The sequence below is a fragment of the Eptesicus fuscus genome, chromosome 3, assembly GCF_027574615.1.
Source record: "Eptesicus fuscus isolate TK198812 chromosome 3, DD_ASM_mEF_20220401, whole genome shotgun sequence".
Lineage (NCBI taxonomy): Eukaryota > Metazoa > Chordata > Mammalia > Chiroptera > Vespertilionidae > Eptesicus > Eptesicus fuscus.
This window is the reverse complement of record NC_072475.1, coordinates 24,164,397-24,183,269: the sequence shown is the minus strand read 5'-3', so window position 1 is coordinate 24,183,269 and position 18,873 is coordinate 24,164,397. Positions and strand designations below refer to the sequence as shown.

Sequence of the window (18,873 nt, the reverse complement as noted above, 5' to 3'; positions counted from 1 at the left end):
CTTTGACTTTAACATAATCATTAATTGTGAAATCTGTTTAAATGTGTTAATGCTGTTTCATGATACAACTAGCATCGGGCATTAAAATCACTGAATGTAAATTGTGAGATTTTCTTATTGCCCTTGTATAGAGATGCTTCTTTAAGAAAGGGAAGGAATTGCAAGTATAATGTAAAAGGGGTCAAACTTTTAGTATATAAGGTAGTGTTTATGGGCATTTTCATTTTACTTCTCCCACCTCCATTAAAAAACAAGAATCTAGAAACAAAACAACCAGTGTTGACTTTTCAGGTTGTTTGTATATTTCATTTTGTATATACCTATTACTTATTTTAATTGTAAGGTTTAGGTGTTTCCAAAGGATAAACTATTGTCTAGTATAAAAATACCAGAGGCCCGGTGCACTAAATTCGTGCACGGGGGCGGGGGTGTCCCTCAGCCTGGCCTGCACCCTTTCGCAATCCAGGACATCCCTTTCACAATCCGTGACTGCTGGCTCCTAACCATTCACCTGCCTGCCTGCTTGATTGCCCCTAACCACTCTGCCTGCCTGCCTCATTGCCCCTAACTACTCACCTGCCTGCCTGATCACGCCTAACCACTCTGCCTGTCTGCCTGATCACGCCTAACCACTCTGCCTGTCTGCCTGATCACTCCTAACTGCTCACCTGCCTGCCTGATTGCCCCTAACTGCTTGCCTGCCTGCCTGATTTCCCCTAACCGCCTCTGCCTGCCTGCCTGATCGCCCCTAACCACTCGCCTGCCTGCCTGATTGCCCCTAATTGCTCACCTGCCTTCTTGATCGCCCCTAACCGCCTCTGCCTCAGCCCCCGTAGCTTCGTCCAGAAGGTTGTTCAGCTGTCCGGTTTAATTAGCATATTACGCTTTTATTACTTATAAAAATATAGTATACTCCTATTTGAGAATATTTTTTTAATTCTTTATTTTTTAGACATTTTCTTCTTGTAGATGGTGGTGGTATCTATTTATATTCTTATGAAGGGCGCTTCATTTCTTCTCCAAAATTTCCTGGAATGAGAACAGATATTCTGAATGCACAGACTGTATCTCTGAGTAACGATACCATAGCAATAAAAGACAAAGCCGATGAAAAAAGTGAGTACATTTTTATAATCTCCTATGTCAAATTTCTGTGAAATTTGTTAACACTATAAAATTTTCATACATTAACTTTCATTTTCTCATCTATTGATATGTAACTTTCTATGAAAGAAATATGAACTTTCTAATTTGTCCTAGACATGAATTAATGAAAAAACTGAACTATATGTAAAGTTGTCATACTCTAACAAATAGATATTGTTACAATAACAAAACTTAGTGGTAAGGAATAAATCAATACATATGTCAGGTGTTTTGTAATTGCATAGTGCAGTAAAACATTTGCTAATTTTTTTGTTTTTAAGGACTTCCTTTCTACGTAAAAAGGAAGAAAAGAGAAGGAAATGAAATCATTTCTAGATAGACAGATTTAAGATGGCTGTGTAACTGTTAATAATTATAATTAGGAAGTCAGATTTTAGTCTTCAATAAACAAATTTGAAAATCTCAGTCATCACTATGAGTTGTTTATACTTTTCTTATTGAACACCACATGTTGTAGGTAGGAGCTTTAATATATAAATGTTTCCAACTGAATATACCTTATTCTGAATTTTTCTATAGTTAACTTATATGTGAAACATATTTCATTATTCTTTAGTCCTTTGATCGCTCATAGAATTTTACATTTAGAAAGAATTGTGAATATTTTCAGAAACAGATTTATATGCCAATAAACTTTGTTTTATTTACATAAATTTTGATTATTGAGTAAGATAATCATGTAATTTCATTTTGTTGTAAATAGAAAACCAAAAAGACTAAAATTATTGTAGAACTGATATAAAATTAGAAGGACAATATTTTTTTTATGTTCCCTTTTAAAGAAACTAGTACTCATTAATGGCTAAATAGGGGTATATGCTAACAATGGAAACCACAATTGAAGTACCTAAATCTTTACCCTGGAATTTTAAAAATTTCCTTTCAACGGGGCCATCCACAAATAAAATCAGTGGTTCCTTTCTAATTTGGGAGCTCCTTTACAGGCATGATTCTTGAACCAAGCACAGTACTCTATATTATGGTAGGTGCTCCATGAATACATGATAATAGATTTGAATATACCCCTTTGGGTGACTGGTTAAGTAATAGAGAGATACTGCTTTTGACTTCTGTCTTGCACAGATACAGTAGGATATTAGTGTGGGTGATTATTTGAAACAAATAATCTGGGTATGAGGAGCGTGAAAGTTAGAGAGCAGTTACAGTACTTATGTTTAGAAGCAACTCTTTCAGCTCCCAGTTTCTGTTACATCTTATCACCAAAACACAGGTCCAACCGCCCATAGATCAGAGCCACTTAGATGTGGAAAAGTAGACAAGTTCATCCTTTACCTCCAGCTCTTTCTAATATGTGCAGTCAGCATAGGATAGAAGCCTTTTTAAAAAAGTTAATAGTTTCTATAGTTATGAAAATAACTGGGTTTACCAAGCCCAAATCATATTTTAAAAATGGAAGCCAAAATTTTCTAATTATATTTCTATATTTAATTCAAAATTCTGTTATGTATTTTTCTTTTTCATCTCTCTCAGCGTAATTGGCAGTCTTAGAACATAATTCACTGTTACGACATGATTCCTCTGTGAATATAACCAATGACCTCAAATCTTAATATCTTAAGGTTTACTAAAATCTAAAATCAATATACTAAAAGTGTGCTCCTCTAGGATTTAAATATCACCTTATACATATTTTAGCATTTTTGTTATCTTTATAAATTACCCAATTTTTTTTCTGACTGTACCATTTCTGTCTTTTCATTTCTGTAATCCTATGTGCATGTTCAGTTACATAAAATGACTCCAGTTGGGATGAATCTTGGGCTGAAGTAATTCTGGAATTACTTAAAGAGAATCATGGAAACATTCCAGCAATCTTCCCACCCTCGCCCCAACCATCTTTTTAAAAGAGAAAAGAATACCCATCAATATCACTGTCATGTTTGAAACCTTTGGTGAAACAGAGAAGGGGACAAAGAGAATCCCTGTTAGTAAACAAGGACACTCCTACCCCTCAGGAGATGGCAAGGGTTCAAGTTCTCTGCCAGGGACCCAGGACACACACCCGACAAATTATACCATAGTGGTGTGCTGACCACAGGGAACTGAACAGTATGCAACACATTGCCTGGTATTATAGTAGGCACTTGACACAATTTTCCTTTGTGAAATAAAGATTGTCTGGATGTTATACTGGTTCTAAATCAGTTATCAAAATTAGAGATTACAGTTAGACTTGGACTTGCCATTGTTGATCCTATGCAGCATTGAAGCCATGCCATTAATAACCATTCTAATTAGGGAATGTATGTTTTAGGAAGAAGTATCAGGTTCCACTGTTTTCATAAGAAATACGACCCCATTAATAAGTAGACATTTGATGCTTCTGCTCTTCTGTGCTGATAGATACTTGATGGGCCACCGAGTTAAATAATTTCTCGTGAGGACTATATAATTCCATTGAAGTTTACCAATAAAAATTTTAATGTAATACATTAACTAATGTTCTACTTTTTTTTCAAGTTATCTTCCTCTTTGAGGCATCAACTGGAAAACCATTAGGTGATGGAAAGCTTCTCTCTCATACGGTAATGGACATTAGCTATTTCTAATGTAAACAGCCACCGTTTACTTCCTTAATTATTTATTTTAAATTTGAATAACACACATTTGTATGATTCAGAAATAAAAAATCATAAAAGAGTATACAGTGAAAATGTTTGCCTCGTACACCTGTTCCTCGTCAATAGTTTTTCTACCAAATAAGTAACCACTTTATTAATCTCCTACATATCCTTCCAGAGATTTTTAATGCAAACACAAAAAGAACTGATATGTTCTTTTCCCCCTCTTTTACAAAACCGTAAAATACCACTCTGCACCTTTTCTCACACAACACTATTTCTGGAGAACTTTCCATATCATCATATGAAGTACTTTCCCAAACCTTCCCCCATCCCACCATACATATAACATTTTATGGATGTATCAGAATTTCTTTAACCTATATCCAAGTGATGGACATTTGTTTCCAGCCTTTTGCTGTTACAATATTGCCAAGATGATTTACCTTGCAAATACCTTCTTGCGCAAGTGTTAGTGTATTCTGGGAGAAATTCTTGAATTGCTGGTTTTTAAAGATGTTATGATAGTATACCTAGATACAGTTACTTGGTGCGATCATGATTCTTGCTGAATTCACAGATCCCAGCAAGTCTTCAGACATAGTAAACAGTAAACAAATACCCCTTGATTTGAATTGAAATCAATCCATACAGAACCATTTTCAAATTATGAGAAAATGCATTTCACTAGCTAGTATAATAATGTAATAGATTGATGCAATATGCGAGAAATACTTTGCTATTATACACTGATCACTAATTGTGCAGTCAGAAGTCTGGATTGTAAATTCTAGATATGCTTCTTACCAGCTTTTTCTGAGCAAAATCACTTAATGGCCATGGATCTCAGTCTTCTCATTTGCAATCTATATATATAAAAGCCTAATATGCAAAGTGTCCCCTCGGGAGTTTGACCGACCAGGAGTTTGATCGCTTGCTATGATGTGGACTGACCACCAGGGGGTGGCGTGGAACGAAGGAAGGCCCCGGCTGGCAGCTGGCAGCCACTAGGGACCCTACCCATGCACAAATTTTGTGCACTGGGCCTCTAGTATAAGTATATCTACTTCAGAAGATTATTTCCTGTTTCACATGAAATGAATGTGAAAGAATCTATAAAATATAAGGCTTTAAAAACATAAGATATTTCCATAAATCAGTTCTTACAAATCTTTAAAATATAGGCAATCTACTTAGAGTAAATTGTGGTGTGAGGAGCTTAATCAAATCGCTCATGTGATACCCAGACTTGTCTTATCCTTTCACCCTGACTACTCAGATGGAAGTGTTTTCTAGCTTACTGTTTCAAAATATACATTATTTTAGTGTTTTAAGGGGCATCTTTCTATAGCCAAAAACCCCCACAAAAAACATTTTGAATTATTAGCGTATTAGCAGTTTAAAATTATTTAACAGGGACAGTTTATCACTATAAGTGAGGGAGTGATATTTAATTGATCATTAAGTAAACAAATGTTCTTTAAGTAATTAAAATGATCTGATGGTTAAGCACTAAAACTAATCTGGTATATTTTTTAAAATTTTAGAATGAAATTTTGGAAATTGCTCTGGATCAAAAAGGACTTACTAATGACAGAAAAATTGCTTTTATTGATAAAAATAGAGATCTCTATATCACCTCAGTGAAACGATTTGGGAAGGAAGAACAAATTATCAAACTTGGTAAATTTATTGTAATAATAATACATTTAGAATTTTAATTACTTTCCAGTTTTCATAGATCTACTCTCTCATATATTATATTAAACTAGCTTTCCCGTTGCAGGAAAATTCCTGCAATGGGATTTCCTGCTTCATATATTATATTAAATAGCTTATTTGCTTGAATGAATCTATGAATGCTTTAATCTCATAACATTTATTAGTTCCATTTTAATAGCAGGTCTTTAGCAACCACAGCTAAATTGGCATTGAAGAAAGACTTGCAAATTAAAAATATAATGGTCTGGATAGGATATTTAGATATTTCCATCAATTCTTATGTGAATTTTTGTACATGTTTTCACCATTATGTGATCAGAAAACAGTCAGACCTACCAGAAATTATATGGGGTCTTGTTGTCAAGATATATTTTAAAGATATATATTTTAATACTTATTACATAGTGGAACTAACAGTACATTAACATTCTTTTTAAAATAAGGAACAATGGTGCATACTTTGGCATGGAGTGATACATGCAATATCCTTTGTGGACTTCAAGATACTCGATTTACAGTGTGGTATTACCCCAATACAGTTTATGTGGACAAAGACATTTTGCCCAAAACATTATATGAAAGGGATGCCAGGTAACATTTTACTGCACAGAATTATTTATTATGTAAATAAAACTAATAGAGTGTCATGTCTTTGTCTCTAATTTTAATCCTGCAAATATCTTTCACTTTACTCAGTCAACTGAATACTTTGTTAAGCTAAAGCTAGCTTAATGAGACTTAATTGATGGAACCAAGTTGAAAATGTTTTATAATACTACTTATTTACTTGTTTCTTATGTGACTATAATTCCCATTGTATGAGTATAATGTTAAAGCTTAATGTTTAATGGTAACTCAGGTAGTTTTTTCAATGTGGTTGAGTGATTTTAATATAGCCACTCTTAAGATTTTTCAGTGATACACAACTTTATGACAACCTTTACTTTCCCCCACATTGTCATTGACTTTAAGTCTTTCAGGAATGTATGTGTTCTAAAACTGAATTCAATCTACAATTTAATTTTGAAATTAATATTTTAATATTAAAGAAAAATATGTAAAATTACTGAAAAGTTTTTTAAATTTTATATGCTTCAGAAAATCAAATACATTTATAATTCTAAATTCTCTAAGAAATAGCAAGGGGAGTCCTAGCTGGTTTGGTTCAGTGGATAGAGTGTTGGCCTGTGGACTAAAGGGTCCCAGGTTTGATTCTGGTCAAGGGCATGTACCTCATTTGCAGGCTCGATCTCCAGCCCTGGTCAGGGCTCCTGTGGGAGGCAACCAATCAATGTATCTCTCTCACATTGATGTTTCTCTCTCCCTGTCTCTCCCCCTCCCTTCCAATCTCTCAAAAAATTAATGGAAAAATATCTTCCTTTAATTGCAACAACAACAAAAAAAAGAAAAGAACTAGGGAGAGGATCTCTCACTCTTGACAAAATAGGAATACAAAGGCTTTTCAACTCTAAACCTTAACTTAACTTGCAAATCTATTTGGAGTTCACTTTTAATTTTTAAATTTATAACCTTAACAAAACTGGACAGCATCATTTTAAAAGTTGTTAAACTAATAAAGAGAAGTTACCAATAAAGAAAAATAAATTTAAGAAAAAGAAAAATTAGTCTCTTAAAGTTGACCTCTTCTTATGGTGAGGAAATATTCTTGAAATCAGCTTAATTTTTAATGGTTTATACTTTAATACTTTAAAAGTTCAAGAAAAGTGATTTAATCATTTGTGTGATTTACCTTAGGACTGAGGGGAAAAGTCATTTGAAGTGCTTTTAGGAATAGCTCTCACATATATAATAGATTTGCCACGTTAAGTAGCATATTTTGCTCTAAATATAAATAAAAAGTTAGATTCAAATGTTTATTTGAATATATACATTCTCTATGGAATTAATTTTTTTGGAGGTGCATTTTGGAAGTTGAATACTTTTTATGTACGTCAGGGATTAACTCTCCAAATTTAATATAAATGAAAAATTTGTTCATAATATAAATTGCACTTTGCTTTTATTTTTTTCTACAGTGAATTTAGTAAAAATCCCCATATTGTGAGCTTTGTGGGAAATCAGGTAACTATAAGAAGAGCCGATGGCTCACTGTTTCACATGAGCATATCACCATATCCTGCTATTCTCCATGAATATGTGAACAGTTCAAAATGGGAAGATGCTATAAGACTCTGTCGCTTTGTTAAGGTACTTACATTTCAGATCCATAGTTGTGTATGTATTGTGTATTAGTTTACACAATATCTTTGTACAAGATGAGAAATGACAACAGTTAAGGGCTGTGAAAATATATAATCAGGATCATGTCTCTTTTTATAAATGAAGATATGAGTGATCCAGGGGATAGGTGCTTTGTGATTTATTTTCTGAGGAAGCTGTCATTTAAATGGATAGCGTCTTAATATTGATACATATAAAAAGTCTTCTGTGGAGCTTTTCTAAAGTCAGCTTCCCAACTTCTACCCCCACAGACTTCCTAATTTCTTAAATCTGGGAAGAGGCCTGGGCATAGTTTTTAACTTTCTCATATGTTTCATGCAACTAAGGTTAAGAATCTGCCTAAGATCAACATTTCCCAACTTGGTTGAATCCAGGATTTTCCAAATGTGTTTGACCACAGAACTCTTTTGTTGAATATGGGTTAACATTCCTTAGAATCCACTTTAATGGAGAGACTTTTTGATGTTTTTTCTTAAAAGGGGTTGTTGGTGGCAATCTGCTATAATAGCATTCATTATCCAAGAACCTTCCCATTCCTCAGGTTCCCTGTATGTGGTATTCTTTAACATCTTATCAAGAAGAACTGGAGGGTTTAAACCTTAAGTTATCTTAAAAGTATATTGTGAGTTCAAAAGTGAATCTTTGATATTCAGAAATTTTAAAACATTTATTTAAAAGTAGTTCTCTGTGTGTTATTAATGCATTTTAACAAAATAGCCACAGTGAAATTTCTACATCATTAAGTTATTGAATTATTCATTCTTTCAGTGCCAATCTCAGTAATTTTTTATTTTTAAATAAAATATAATTTTGTTATATTTTAAATCACTGTTTATTTTAAAAATTCAGCCATGTAATTGAGATAATTATTCTCATATTTCATTTTAGGAACAAACCATGTGGGCTTGTCTAGCTGCTATGGCAGTTGCTAATCGAGATATGACAACTGCAGAAATAGCCTACGCAGCGATTGGTGAGGTAAATAATGTTCACTTATGTGTATATATGTGTGTGTGTGTGTGTGTGTGTGTGTGTGTGTGTGTTGCCATAATTTGTTATATTTCTGTTACTATCCAATTCAAATATATTTTCTTTTATTAGATTGATAAGGTTCAATACATCAATTCTATAAAAGATCTTCCATCTAAAGAATCAAAAATGGCCCACATATTAATGTTTAGTGGGAATATACAGGAAGCTGAAATACTACTTCTTCAGGCTGGCCTTGTTTACCAAGCAATCCAGATAAATATCGATCTCTACAAATGGGAAAGGTAATAAAAATAGTTTTTATCAATTCCAAAACCAGATTTATCTTACTCTTTTAACTACCACTTTAGTAAATTACATTTTTCACTGTATTTCATAGTTTTCTAACAGTACAAAAGAATTTATTCATGTTTATATTTGTGAGTAGTTTGTAATTAAAGATTTATGCCTTCTCTGAACTTGTGATTGATTAAAAGTTGGGGTGTAAAGAAGAAAAGAGAGTCTAGAATGTATGCCAAATTTCTGATTTCAGTAATTAAATAAAACTACTTAAAATGCGAATATTGCAGATTTGGAAGGGAAAATAGTTCAGTTTTAGGCTTATTGAATGTGAAATATTTGGGGAGAAATATGTGATAATAGTTTATTAAATGGACCAGGGGCTTATAGGAAAGATTTGAACCAGAAATGTAGATTTTGGAGTCATCAGGAAATGGATGGTAGTTGAAGCCAAAAGAATGGATGGAATAGACTGGGGAATGTGTGGAGTGAGAAGACATCGACAACACTTAGGGGATGAGTGAAAGAAGAGAAAGCCACTGAAGATTGGGATAAAGCAGTCAGACAGGCAGAGAGAAGAGCCAAGAGAGATTTGTGATGCTACTGAGGAAAGATGAAAGGATTTATAGTTAGGAGTGGTTGGTAGTAACGTTAGCCTTGGGGCAGATTGCTTTCTAAGACAGAATGGCATGCCATTCCTTCCCTATGTGTTAGGTTCCCACACTCATTCTCTCAAATATGTGTCTCTCAGTGAACAGGGATGTAGTGCTTGTATACATATACCTGAAGTTACTATGTTATAAAATTGGCATGCCCACTTTTCCAGGTTAGAAATGTCTTTTGTCGTCTTTGTTTCTCTCTGGGCTCAAATGTAACCTATAAGTCTTTTCAATTACAGGCCTCTTAGAGTAGAATTTTTATAGATATCCTATCTCTACTTTCCCTTGAATAAAAGTAACAAGAATGGCAGATAGTTATTTTTGTCATTGACGTATTACAGTCTCTTTATTTAATTTATGCACTAATGATCTATACAGGCAGTCCTCGGGTTACGTCAGAGATCCGTTCCTAGGGCACAACGTAACTCGATTTTCACCCTAAGTCGGAACCCACCTACATAAATAAGCACTTACGTCACTCACATGGGCACATACACAGCAGTAATGAAGTGAAACAGTAAAAAAATTTAAAAGAAAGATAATTCTTGACCTTTACTGTGGTAAATAAATAATAAAAAACATAAAGCACATACGTACATACGTAGAAATGACGGAATTTTTTTTATATAAATAAATGGGAGATGGCGACGTAATCACGAAATGACGTATGTCGAGTCTGACGTAACCTGAGGACTGCCTGTATACTGTTCATACAATTCAGACATTCTGTTTAGGTTTTTTATTTAGACAAATTGGTTATCATTGTTTAATTGTACAAAAGATCATGAAAAATGTTTTTGGTTCTATAAACATGAAGTCATCATCCTGAATGTATTCTTAATTCATAAATTTTAAAGTAATTAGTTTGGAAAGAGACAGCATGAATAACATTTTAATAACTATATTAAATAACTAATAAAAAATTACGTATACCATTATCAAGCTATGCATTGCATGAGAAATAGGAAAGAATAATGTTTAAAGCATTCTTTCAACCAATATTTTTGAGAAAATATTTATGTTGATAAGTGTTAGACACTACTATTTGTATAGCATTCTAAACACTGTATAGTATTAAAAACAAACTTTTTAAAGATCTTTAGCTTAAAAAGCTTACAACCTAGTTAGGAATTCTATTTTATTATCATTAATAACCAGTTAATAGTTGATCTGCATTATTCACCAGACCTTGATCCCTCAGATTACCACTTGTTCTGATCGATGGCACACGCACTTTCTGAGCAGCACTTCAAAACATACGAAGAAGTGGAAAATTGGGTCTCTGAATGGTCTGCCTCAAAACAAGAAAAGTTCTATTGGGACGTATCCACAAATACCTGAAAGATGGGGGAAATGTGTACTTTTGATTGTCCTATTTTCTTTGATTACAAAATCCACATTACTAACCAGTTAAAAGTTAATCCGCATTTTTAACCGGTAATGCGAATTAATTATTAATCGGTTAAAAATGTGGATCAGCTGTCAACCAGTTAAAAATTCGGATTTTGTAATCAAAGAAAACACGATAATTTAAAGAGAAACATCAAAAGTACTTTAGTCAAAGTAATGTCCATCGGTAGCTACACATTTCCCCCATCTTTCAGGTAATTTGTAGATACTGTCCCAACAGAACTTTTCTTGTTTTGAGGCAAACCATTCAGAGACCCAATTTTCCACTTCTTCATACGTTTTGAAGTGCTGCTCAGAAAGTGCGTGTGCCATCAATCAGAACAAGTGGTAACCTGAAGGAGCAAGGTCTGGTAATACAGCGGGATATGTCGGGAATTGTGTTAAACACTTTCCATATATCATCTTATTAGTTACCACAGCATTTTACAAATGAAGAAGCTGAGGCAGATCTAGGATTTGAACTTAGTCTTCTAATATCAAAGAGGATCTGAATTTTCTTAGAATCATCAAACAATGAGATATGTACTGTTGGTAGCACTACTTATATTTTTTTATTGGATTGCTGTTTATCTCTTTCATTATTTATCTTCACAGATTTTTACATCATCTTTCCCCTTTCAAATGATTACTGTACACTTATTTAAGGACAGAAATATTTTAAATTACATATACATAGTAGGTTTTAATATTCATGCTCTTACTCTCTATGCCATACCCTTAATCATTTTGCAGTGCTCCTCTTCAAACCTAAGTGTATATACATAACAGTGAGTCAGTGTCCTAGCAGGAAGATGAGGATATTTGCCTTTGATGGCTTCTATTGAGAACTTATAATATAGATAAATAACTTATATTATTTCTTACATATAACATATATGATGTCCTCTGAACATTTCTTGTACCTCCTTGACCTAAGTGAAACTTACCTCTTCCCAGAGGACACTGCTTCTCTACCTATCCTCTCAAATGGAGTCAGTTATTTCTGACTCCACAGTTCTTAGGATCGGAATGTGAATGGAGTTGATGTCCTTTTTGCCTCTCTCATTTTCCCCCCCATCTTATAAAATCTCTGATCCTTTGAGAGTTATGTCATGTGACCCTGCTTTTTTTCTGCTGTAACTTCACATCTTCCCTATTATTTCTATATCCTGCTCCCTGTACCGCCCTTCTCCCCTACCTCCAATTTTCAGCAAATAGACCCTACCTTAAGATATTAGATCTCGCCCTAACCAGTTTGGCTCAGTGGATAGAGCGTTGGCCTGCAGACTGAAGGATCCAAGGTTCAAGTCTGTTCAAGGGCATGTACCTTGGTTGTGGGCATATCCCCAGTAGGAGGTGTGCAGGAGGCAGCTGATCGATGTTTCTCTCTCATCGATGTTTCTGACTATCTCTCTCCCTTCCTCTCTGTAAAAAAATCAATAAAATATATTTGTTTAAAAAGATATTAGATCTCAGGGAGAGGGAAAACAAGAGGCCAGAGGATTTCCTGGGGAAAGAATGAACACTGGGTGCTCTTTATTCCTCCCATCTACCTGCCACCCCCCTTTCCTGTGTTCCTTGCTTGTTGTCTTAACTATAAACCAGTGGGCTGGTCAAGTGCTGGTAGACCTTTGTGTCCACCTGACAAAGATCCAGGAGCATTGTTCCAGGATTCTGATTACTATTACATACGTGACTCCAAAAAGGCATCTCTCATCTAGCCCTCTGAGCTGCCGTATTTGCTCCCAGCATCTGGCTCTCCAACTGCCTTTTCAACATTTCCATTGGATGTCTCATATGTCTGAGTTCAAATTTGTGTTTATTCCCTCCTAAACTGGGTCCTCTTCCAGTAACTTATATTATCTTGTCAGTCCATGCAAAGCTGGAAATCTAGGACTTACATTTGACATTTTCCTTACGCTCCACCCCCACCTCCCAATTACCAATTATTTTTCCTCCCAAATACCTCTTACTCTTATCCACTTTACTACCAGCATCCCTAAGATGATTTAAGTTTTTCTCAGTATAACATCTCACTAATCTCTGCATCTGCTCTTCTTCTCCCCTTCACACTGTAGTCATAATGGTCTTGTCGCAATGTGAATCTGATCATGTCACTCTTAACCTCTGACGCATTGAAATGAAACCCGCAGTTTCCCATCTCTTTTAGCATAATTATCAAGGACTGAGTAAAAAAGGACTTCAGCTAGTCAACAGCAGTTACTATAGCTGCTAAGAAACTTTTATGTATTGTCTTCATTTCTAAATTCTACAGATATTTCTGACACCAGTTGGAATATTTGTTGCTATTGCATATTCATTCATTCAGCAGATATTTATTGAGTGCCTGCCATATTAGGCATATTTAGACATTACATGGAGATCTGCTTTAAAAAAAAACAACAACACAAAGAAACAGTCTCTTGGTGATGTATCTGGTCATGTAAGAGTACCTGATTGAAAAGGTTGTTGAATAGGAAAAGGGCAAATGTGGTGGCTAAGAATGGGGGCTATGGAATCAGACCTGGTTCTGCATTTATAGCTCTGTGATCTTGGACAGGTTACTGAGGCTCTGTAAATCTCAGTTTCCTTATGTTGAAATAAACCTCATATTTATTGTCAGGATTTTAAAATTGTAAAAATTTATTTGCATACTGCCTAACATAGTAAGCCTACAATAAATGGTAGCTATTATTAATTTTTTAAAATATTTATTGAGTGCTGTCGTGTGCTAGGTTTTAAGCTCTGAATACAGCAGTGAACAAAATCAACCAAGTTCTGTGATGGTAATTTTTTATTCTAAATGGTATGGCTAAGATAAAAAGGTCAGAGTAGGAGTAAGAGGGATATATATTTGGATCCAATATAAGAATCAGTTTATAACAGCATAGTCCAATAGGGATGATAAATATAGTAGATTGCTTTTAAGATCCCTGAACTTCTATATTTGTTTAAAACCTTTAGAAAGGAACAGATTTTGATGTGTTATTCCATTTGAGAGGCACAGTCTCCCTGGCTTGTGCTTCTATCATTCCTACTTGAATTTGAAAATTGCCTGCAACCTAACAAAATGCAATCCTTAAAGACCTGTAGGTAAGCAAATTATCTACTTGACATTCACTTTGGATATTTGGTGGTGGTCTGTTCTGAAAAACAGGTGAGGGGTAGGTAGAAACTAAAAACTCCAGATACACATATTGATTCTCTATGTAAGTATTAATAAAAATTTCTCTACTTCTACCAGTTATATGAAGTGATTTTGCCTTATTCAAGTTATGTAAAAAAATCATATTTTAGAGTTATCTTTTTATATAACTTCCTTCTATTTAAAATCAGAGAAGATACATGGATTTATTCCAGCCCCATAATCTAATGTCACATTTGTTTGGTTGCCAAATAACCATTTGCTAGAGACATACTGTTCCCATAACCCTTATATAGTTTGGAGTGAATTACCTCCTAAATGTGGTAAGGAAACATTTTATACCCAGCGTGTACTTTTAGAGAACATTTAAAATAGCACATTTGAGTGTTTATCTTTAGCCATTGCTTTTTAATCAGATAAATTAATACATATTTTATAATAATAATGGCTATAATGATAGATAATGCTAGGAATCTATCTAGTATCTAAATGCAGGATTAGGCATCATATTCTATCCTATCTACATAATTAAATGTATTGATGTTCCATAACAAAGTATCTCTTTGGAATTTTTGTAAAGCCCCACCCAGAATGGATGCATATGTGTACTCCCCACTTAGAACACTTCTAGTTGTGTGCAGTCAAGAGCTCCTTCCCTCATCATGTACAATCAGAAGGAATGTGAAACGGAACTTCTAAAGTGCCAAAGGGTGTTTCACCAGAGTTACCACTCACACACTCATCACTGGAATCAGAGCCTTAGGGACATATAAGGGGATGAAATGGGAGAGGGTTAGAAAGATTAAGACAGATAATCTTTGCTTCTCATCTTTTGATCCTCTATGAATTGTTTTTTGCCTTCTCTTCCACTTTGTTCCTGTATGTTCCAATACCTCTACATTCTTTCTATGTATCCTTTTTTTTCTCTGAAAGACTTCAAGTCACAGAGGAATAAAGGAACTTTGTGAGGAGTTTGTGAGGGGCAGCAAATACCCTTGAATTTAGCAGTATTGTTTATGCCAAATATATTTTTATAAGAATTTGTTGTGGTAAACTTTGGCATTATCATTTGTATTCATATGACTTACATTCATAATTTTTTCATATTGTATTTAACTTCTCAGTTGTCTATCAATTGAAAGTTAATACACACAGCATATCTAAAATCTTAAAGAGATTTAGTTTAGATCAAACCAAAGCATGCTAAGAGTTAAATAGATTTTCCTACTATAGAGTCACATGTTGCAAAAAAATCTAGTCAGTAGTCAATATTGTCTAAAACAACAGATTTTAATAGTTGGCTCTGATAAATCATGACTGGCCTATTCAGAAATTGCAAGTCATGTTAGAAAGCAAGAAAACTTGAGGAACAATGTACTATGACTCTTATGATGGCTGTTTCCCATACTTTAAAACAAGATGACAGGGAACAGTGTTAGGAGAGCTATATATATTCTACTGGATTGTTCCCCACTCAGCTCATGTGAGTTATGCACAGGATCACGGGCTGAGATGCTGTCCAAAACCTGCATACAAAACCCAGCCTGGAACTGAAGATTAATCTTTTCATTTCCCACCATAGTATCAACATATAGATTTTATGTCTGTGGTGTTGTAATACTGATTTCAGCAATTCATTTACTTCTTGTCTCCTATTTAAGTACTACCTTTAAAGTAACATAGTTATATAGATACTAATTAGAATTTAGTATAGGCCAGTCATGATTTATCAGAGCCAACTATTTTTAGACAATATTGACTACTGACTAGATTTTTAAAAAAATTTATATAAAATGTAAATGGCTAACTTTTTCTAAGAATCAAATAGCCAAGGTGTTTTGTCAAACTTATCCTCAAATTCTATTTCATAATATTTTAAATTTTCTGTATTAACAAATTTAGTTGAATATTAAACAGAAAAAATCATTATAGATTTACAGAAATAGTCAAGATAGCTGAACCAGTTCCATTGGAAGGAAAGTTCATTTATTTGCTGTTTACTATGATTTCAGTGAATTTTCAATGAACACTTACCATACATATATTCTGTAGTACTCACCAAAAATAAATGAAAGCCAAATCTTCCTTCAGTAAATGTATAGGTTTTTGAAGGAAACAGACTTATAATAATTATAAGCAGTTCCATAATAACAGTATGCATAAAATGTTATGGAGCACAGTTAAGATATTGGTCATTGATTTCTACAAGGGGAGCTGATCAGGGAGATGAGATCATGCATCATCTGGACCTGAAGTATAAAGAGAAATTTGCAAGATGGATGATATAAGGGATGACGCTTCATACTGAGGGATGAGTGGAGGGAACAACATAGAACCTTTGTCCCACCCTCTTACCCCATAGAGGCTAATACAGCAATGCTGATAGTCTGTTTTATTCTCATTATAGGGCACTTGAATTGGCTGTTAAATATAAAACACATGTTGATACAGTTCTTGCCTACCGTCAAAAGTTTTTGGAGACATTTGGTAAACAGGAAACTGATAAACGATACTTGCAGTATGCAGAAGGTGTAAGTATTATATAGTATTTTATAATGTATATGTTTTATGATTATATATAATATAATTTGAATAATTTATATTATTTGAATTTGAATAATTCAGACCTTAATGTAGCAAGAACATACTCATGTTCTAAACATACAGTGGTCTAAAGAGAGAATGAGAGCCAGGAATGGGGAGAACCAGGTTGGTAGCTTGCAGGAAAACAGAATAGAGAGGGAAGGAAGATGAGGAGCAGCCAGTGAAGAGAGGGAAGTTGACTATGTAAATAATAATTGAAGGCAGATGTCCTAGAAGTATCTAAGAAGACAGAATCAGTCAAGAACTTATGTGAAGAAGTTGGTCAGAGACAGAAGGGAAAGAGATAAGGATGGATACAGATAAGATGGATACAGGTGAGCACAAGGAAGGAAATTAAGTGAATTTATGTCTGATGGCCACTGTATTTTCTGTAAAGTAGGAAGCTGATGAGAATAAGAGATGGGGTAGAGAATGGAGAGCCATCTGGTATGATTTTGAAATTACTTCTTCATGAATAAGAATTGAGTAGGAACTAGAATAAGAAGTGTCAAATAGTGTTGACACTCCCTATAATAGAAAAGAATGTGTTTTAGTATAGAAGTCACTTGACAGCTGTCATGAGTACATCCTTATGTAAAATTTAATTATTAAAAATACTCTATTCCAAGGACTAAATGATCAGAACACTGTTCTAAAACTGGATGGATGCCAAAGTGAAATTGAAACATGGTCAGTAGGGCACTGGTCAACTGACACCCTCATTTGTGTTCTAACAAGTAACTAATACAGATGTCATCAGTTTACTTGATGGACTTCTGATGTACCAGGGTACCATCAATATATGGTTTTATTGTGATTGATTTGAGAAACATATGTAAGTCAATTTCAGGCCGGAAGAAGGCCAAAGCATTCATCAAGTTTGTCTTTCTCTTTGCAAATGTTTTGTTAGACATCAAAATGAGTGTTTTGCCATTTTAAAAATATCAAGGTCCAGCCTGATTTAAAAATGAGTCTTTCAAATAATCTAACATTTGCTCTGCCTTTCAATAAGCTGTTCCTTGCACCTTAGCACAGACATTCATCTTCTATTAGTAAGAAGGATTCTTTTAATTCATCTATTTTATATATTATAGAAAAAGTATGTGAAATTTTATCTTTTTAAAAAGATGACCAAAAATATCCCCAAATTAATTCACAGAAATTTGGATAAAGGATATAGGAATAAAAAAGAACCAAATACGTAATTCCATCAACTTCCAGCACAAAATAAAGAAGGCAGGAATTCCTGTTAAGGTTAATCTCTCAGGGACTTAAGATAAATCTGTTCAAGCATCAAATAGTACTTTAGTCTGGTGTAATATTACTTATTCCACCCAGCTCCTCTACATGAAGGTGAAAACCTTTTCACTTTTGGCTCAGTCTTAGGATTTTGGATCTATTTCACAGTAAGTCAGTTTGCTTAAACTAGGACCTAGTTTTCCCATGTCTTGCCTGAGAGGACACACATTCCTCAATTAGTGATCTCCAAACTTTTTGGAGGAGTGGGCAGGGATTGAGGGTCAGGTGTTAGAGGGGACTTTTATTGTAATACTAGAGGCCCAGTGTGCGAAATCTCATGAGACCCAGACCCACCACGCCGGCGGGACCCCCAGGCCCGCCATGCCGGTGGGTCCCTGAGGCCCACTGCACTGGCGGGACCCCCAGACCTGCCGTGCCACGGGACTGAGACCCGCTGAGCTGCGAGACCCATCAATGCACCTCCTGGTGACCGGTTGTTTGGTCGTTACGATGTTACGGCATTACAGTCACTGGCCTTTTATAATATAGGCTAGTGGCCTGGTGCATGAAATTCATGCAGGGGGTGTGCTGGGTTCCCTCAGCCCAGCCTGCACCCTCTCCAATCAGGGACCCCTTGGGGGATGTCCGACTGCTGGTTTAGGCCCAATCCCTAAACCAGCAGTTGGACATCCCTCACAATCTGGGACTGCTGGCTCCTAACTGCTCACCTGCCTGCCTGATTGCCCCTAACTGCCTCTGCCTGCCTGATTGTCCCTAACCCCTCTGCCTGCCTGCCCTGATCACCCCTAACCTCTCTGTCTGCCTGCCTGATCGCCCCTAACTGCCTCTGCCTATCTGCCTGATCGCCCCTAACTGC

General features: G+C 34.9%; 2 protein-coding genes across 2 annotated transcripts in view; one reads left to right on the top strand and one right to left on the bottom strand.

The window, feature by feature from the left end:
• The window catches only part of IFT80 (intraflagellar transport 80), an 82,890-nt gene that overhangs the window by 61,680 nt on the left and 2,337 nt on the right, over positions 1-18,873 (top strand). Inside the window, exons 10-17 of the mRNA XM_054713686.1 lie at positions 953-1,116; positions 3,649-3,713; positions 5,297-5,432; positions 5,915-6,062; positions 7,508-7,679; positions 8,601-8,690; positions 8,814-8,986; positions 16,582-16,705. Of these exons, the coding sequence (XP_054569661.1) occupies positions 953-1,116; positions 3,649-3,713; positions 5,297-5,432; positions 5,915-6,062; positions 7,508-7,679; positions 8,601-8,690; positions 8,814-8,986; positions 16,582-16,705 (1,072 nt within the window). The remainder of the gene's footprint in view (positions 1-952; positions 1,117-3,648; positions 3,714-5,296; positions 5,433-5,914; positions 6,063-7,507; positions 7,680-8,600; positions 8,691-8,813; positions 8,987-16,581; positions 16,706-18,873) is intronic.
• Positions 955-18,873, bottom strand: part of C3H3orf80 (chromosome 3 C3orf80 homolog) — a 36,554-nt gene continuing 18,635 nt past the window's right edge. Inside the window, exon 2 of the mRNA XM_054713692.1 lies at positions 955-1,029. The gene's annotated coding sequence lies outside the window, so the exon portion shown is untranslated. The remainder of the gene's footprint in view (positions 1,030-18,873) is intronic.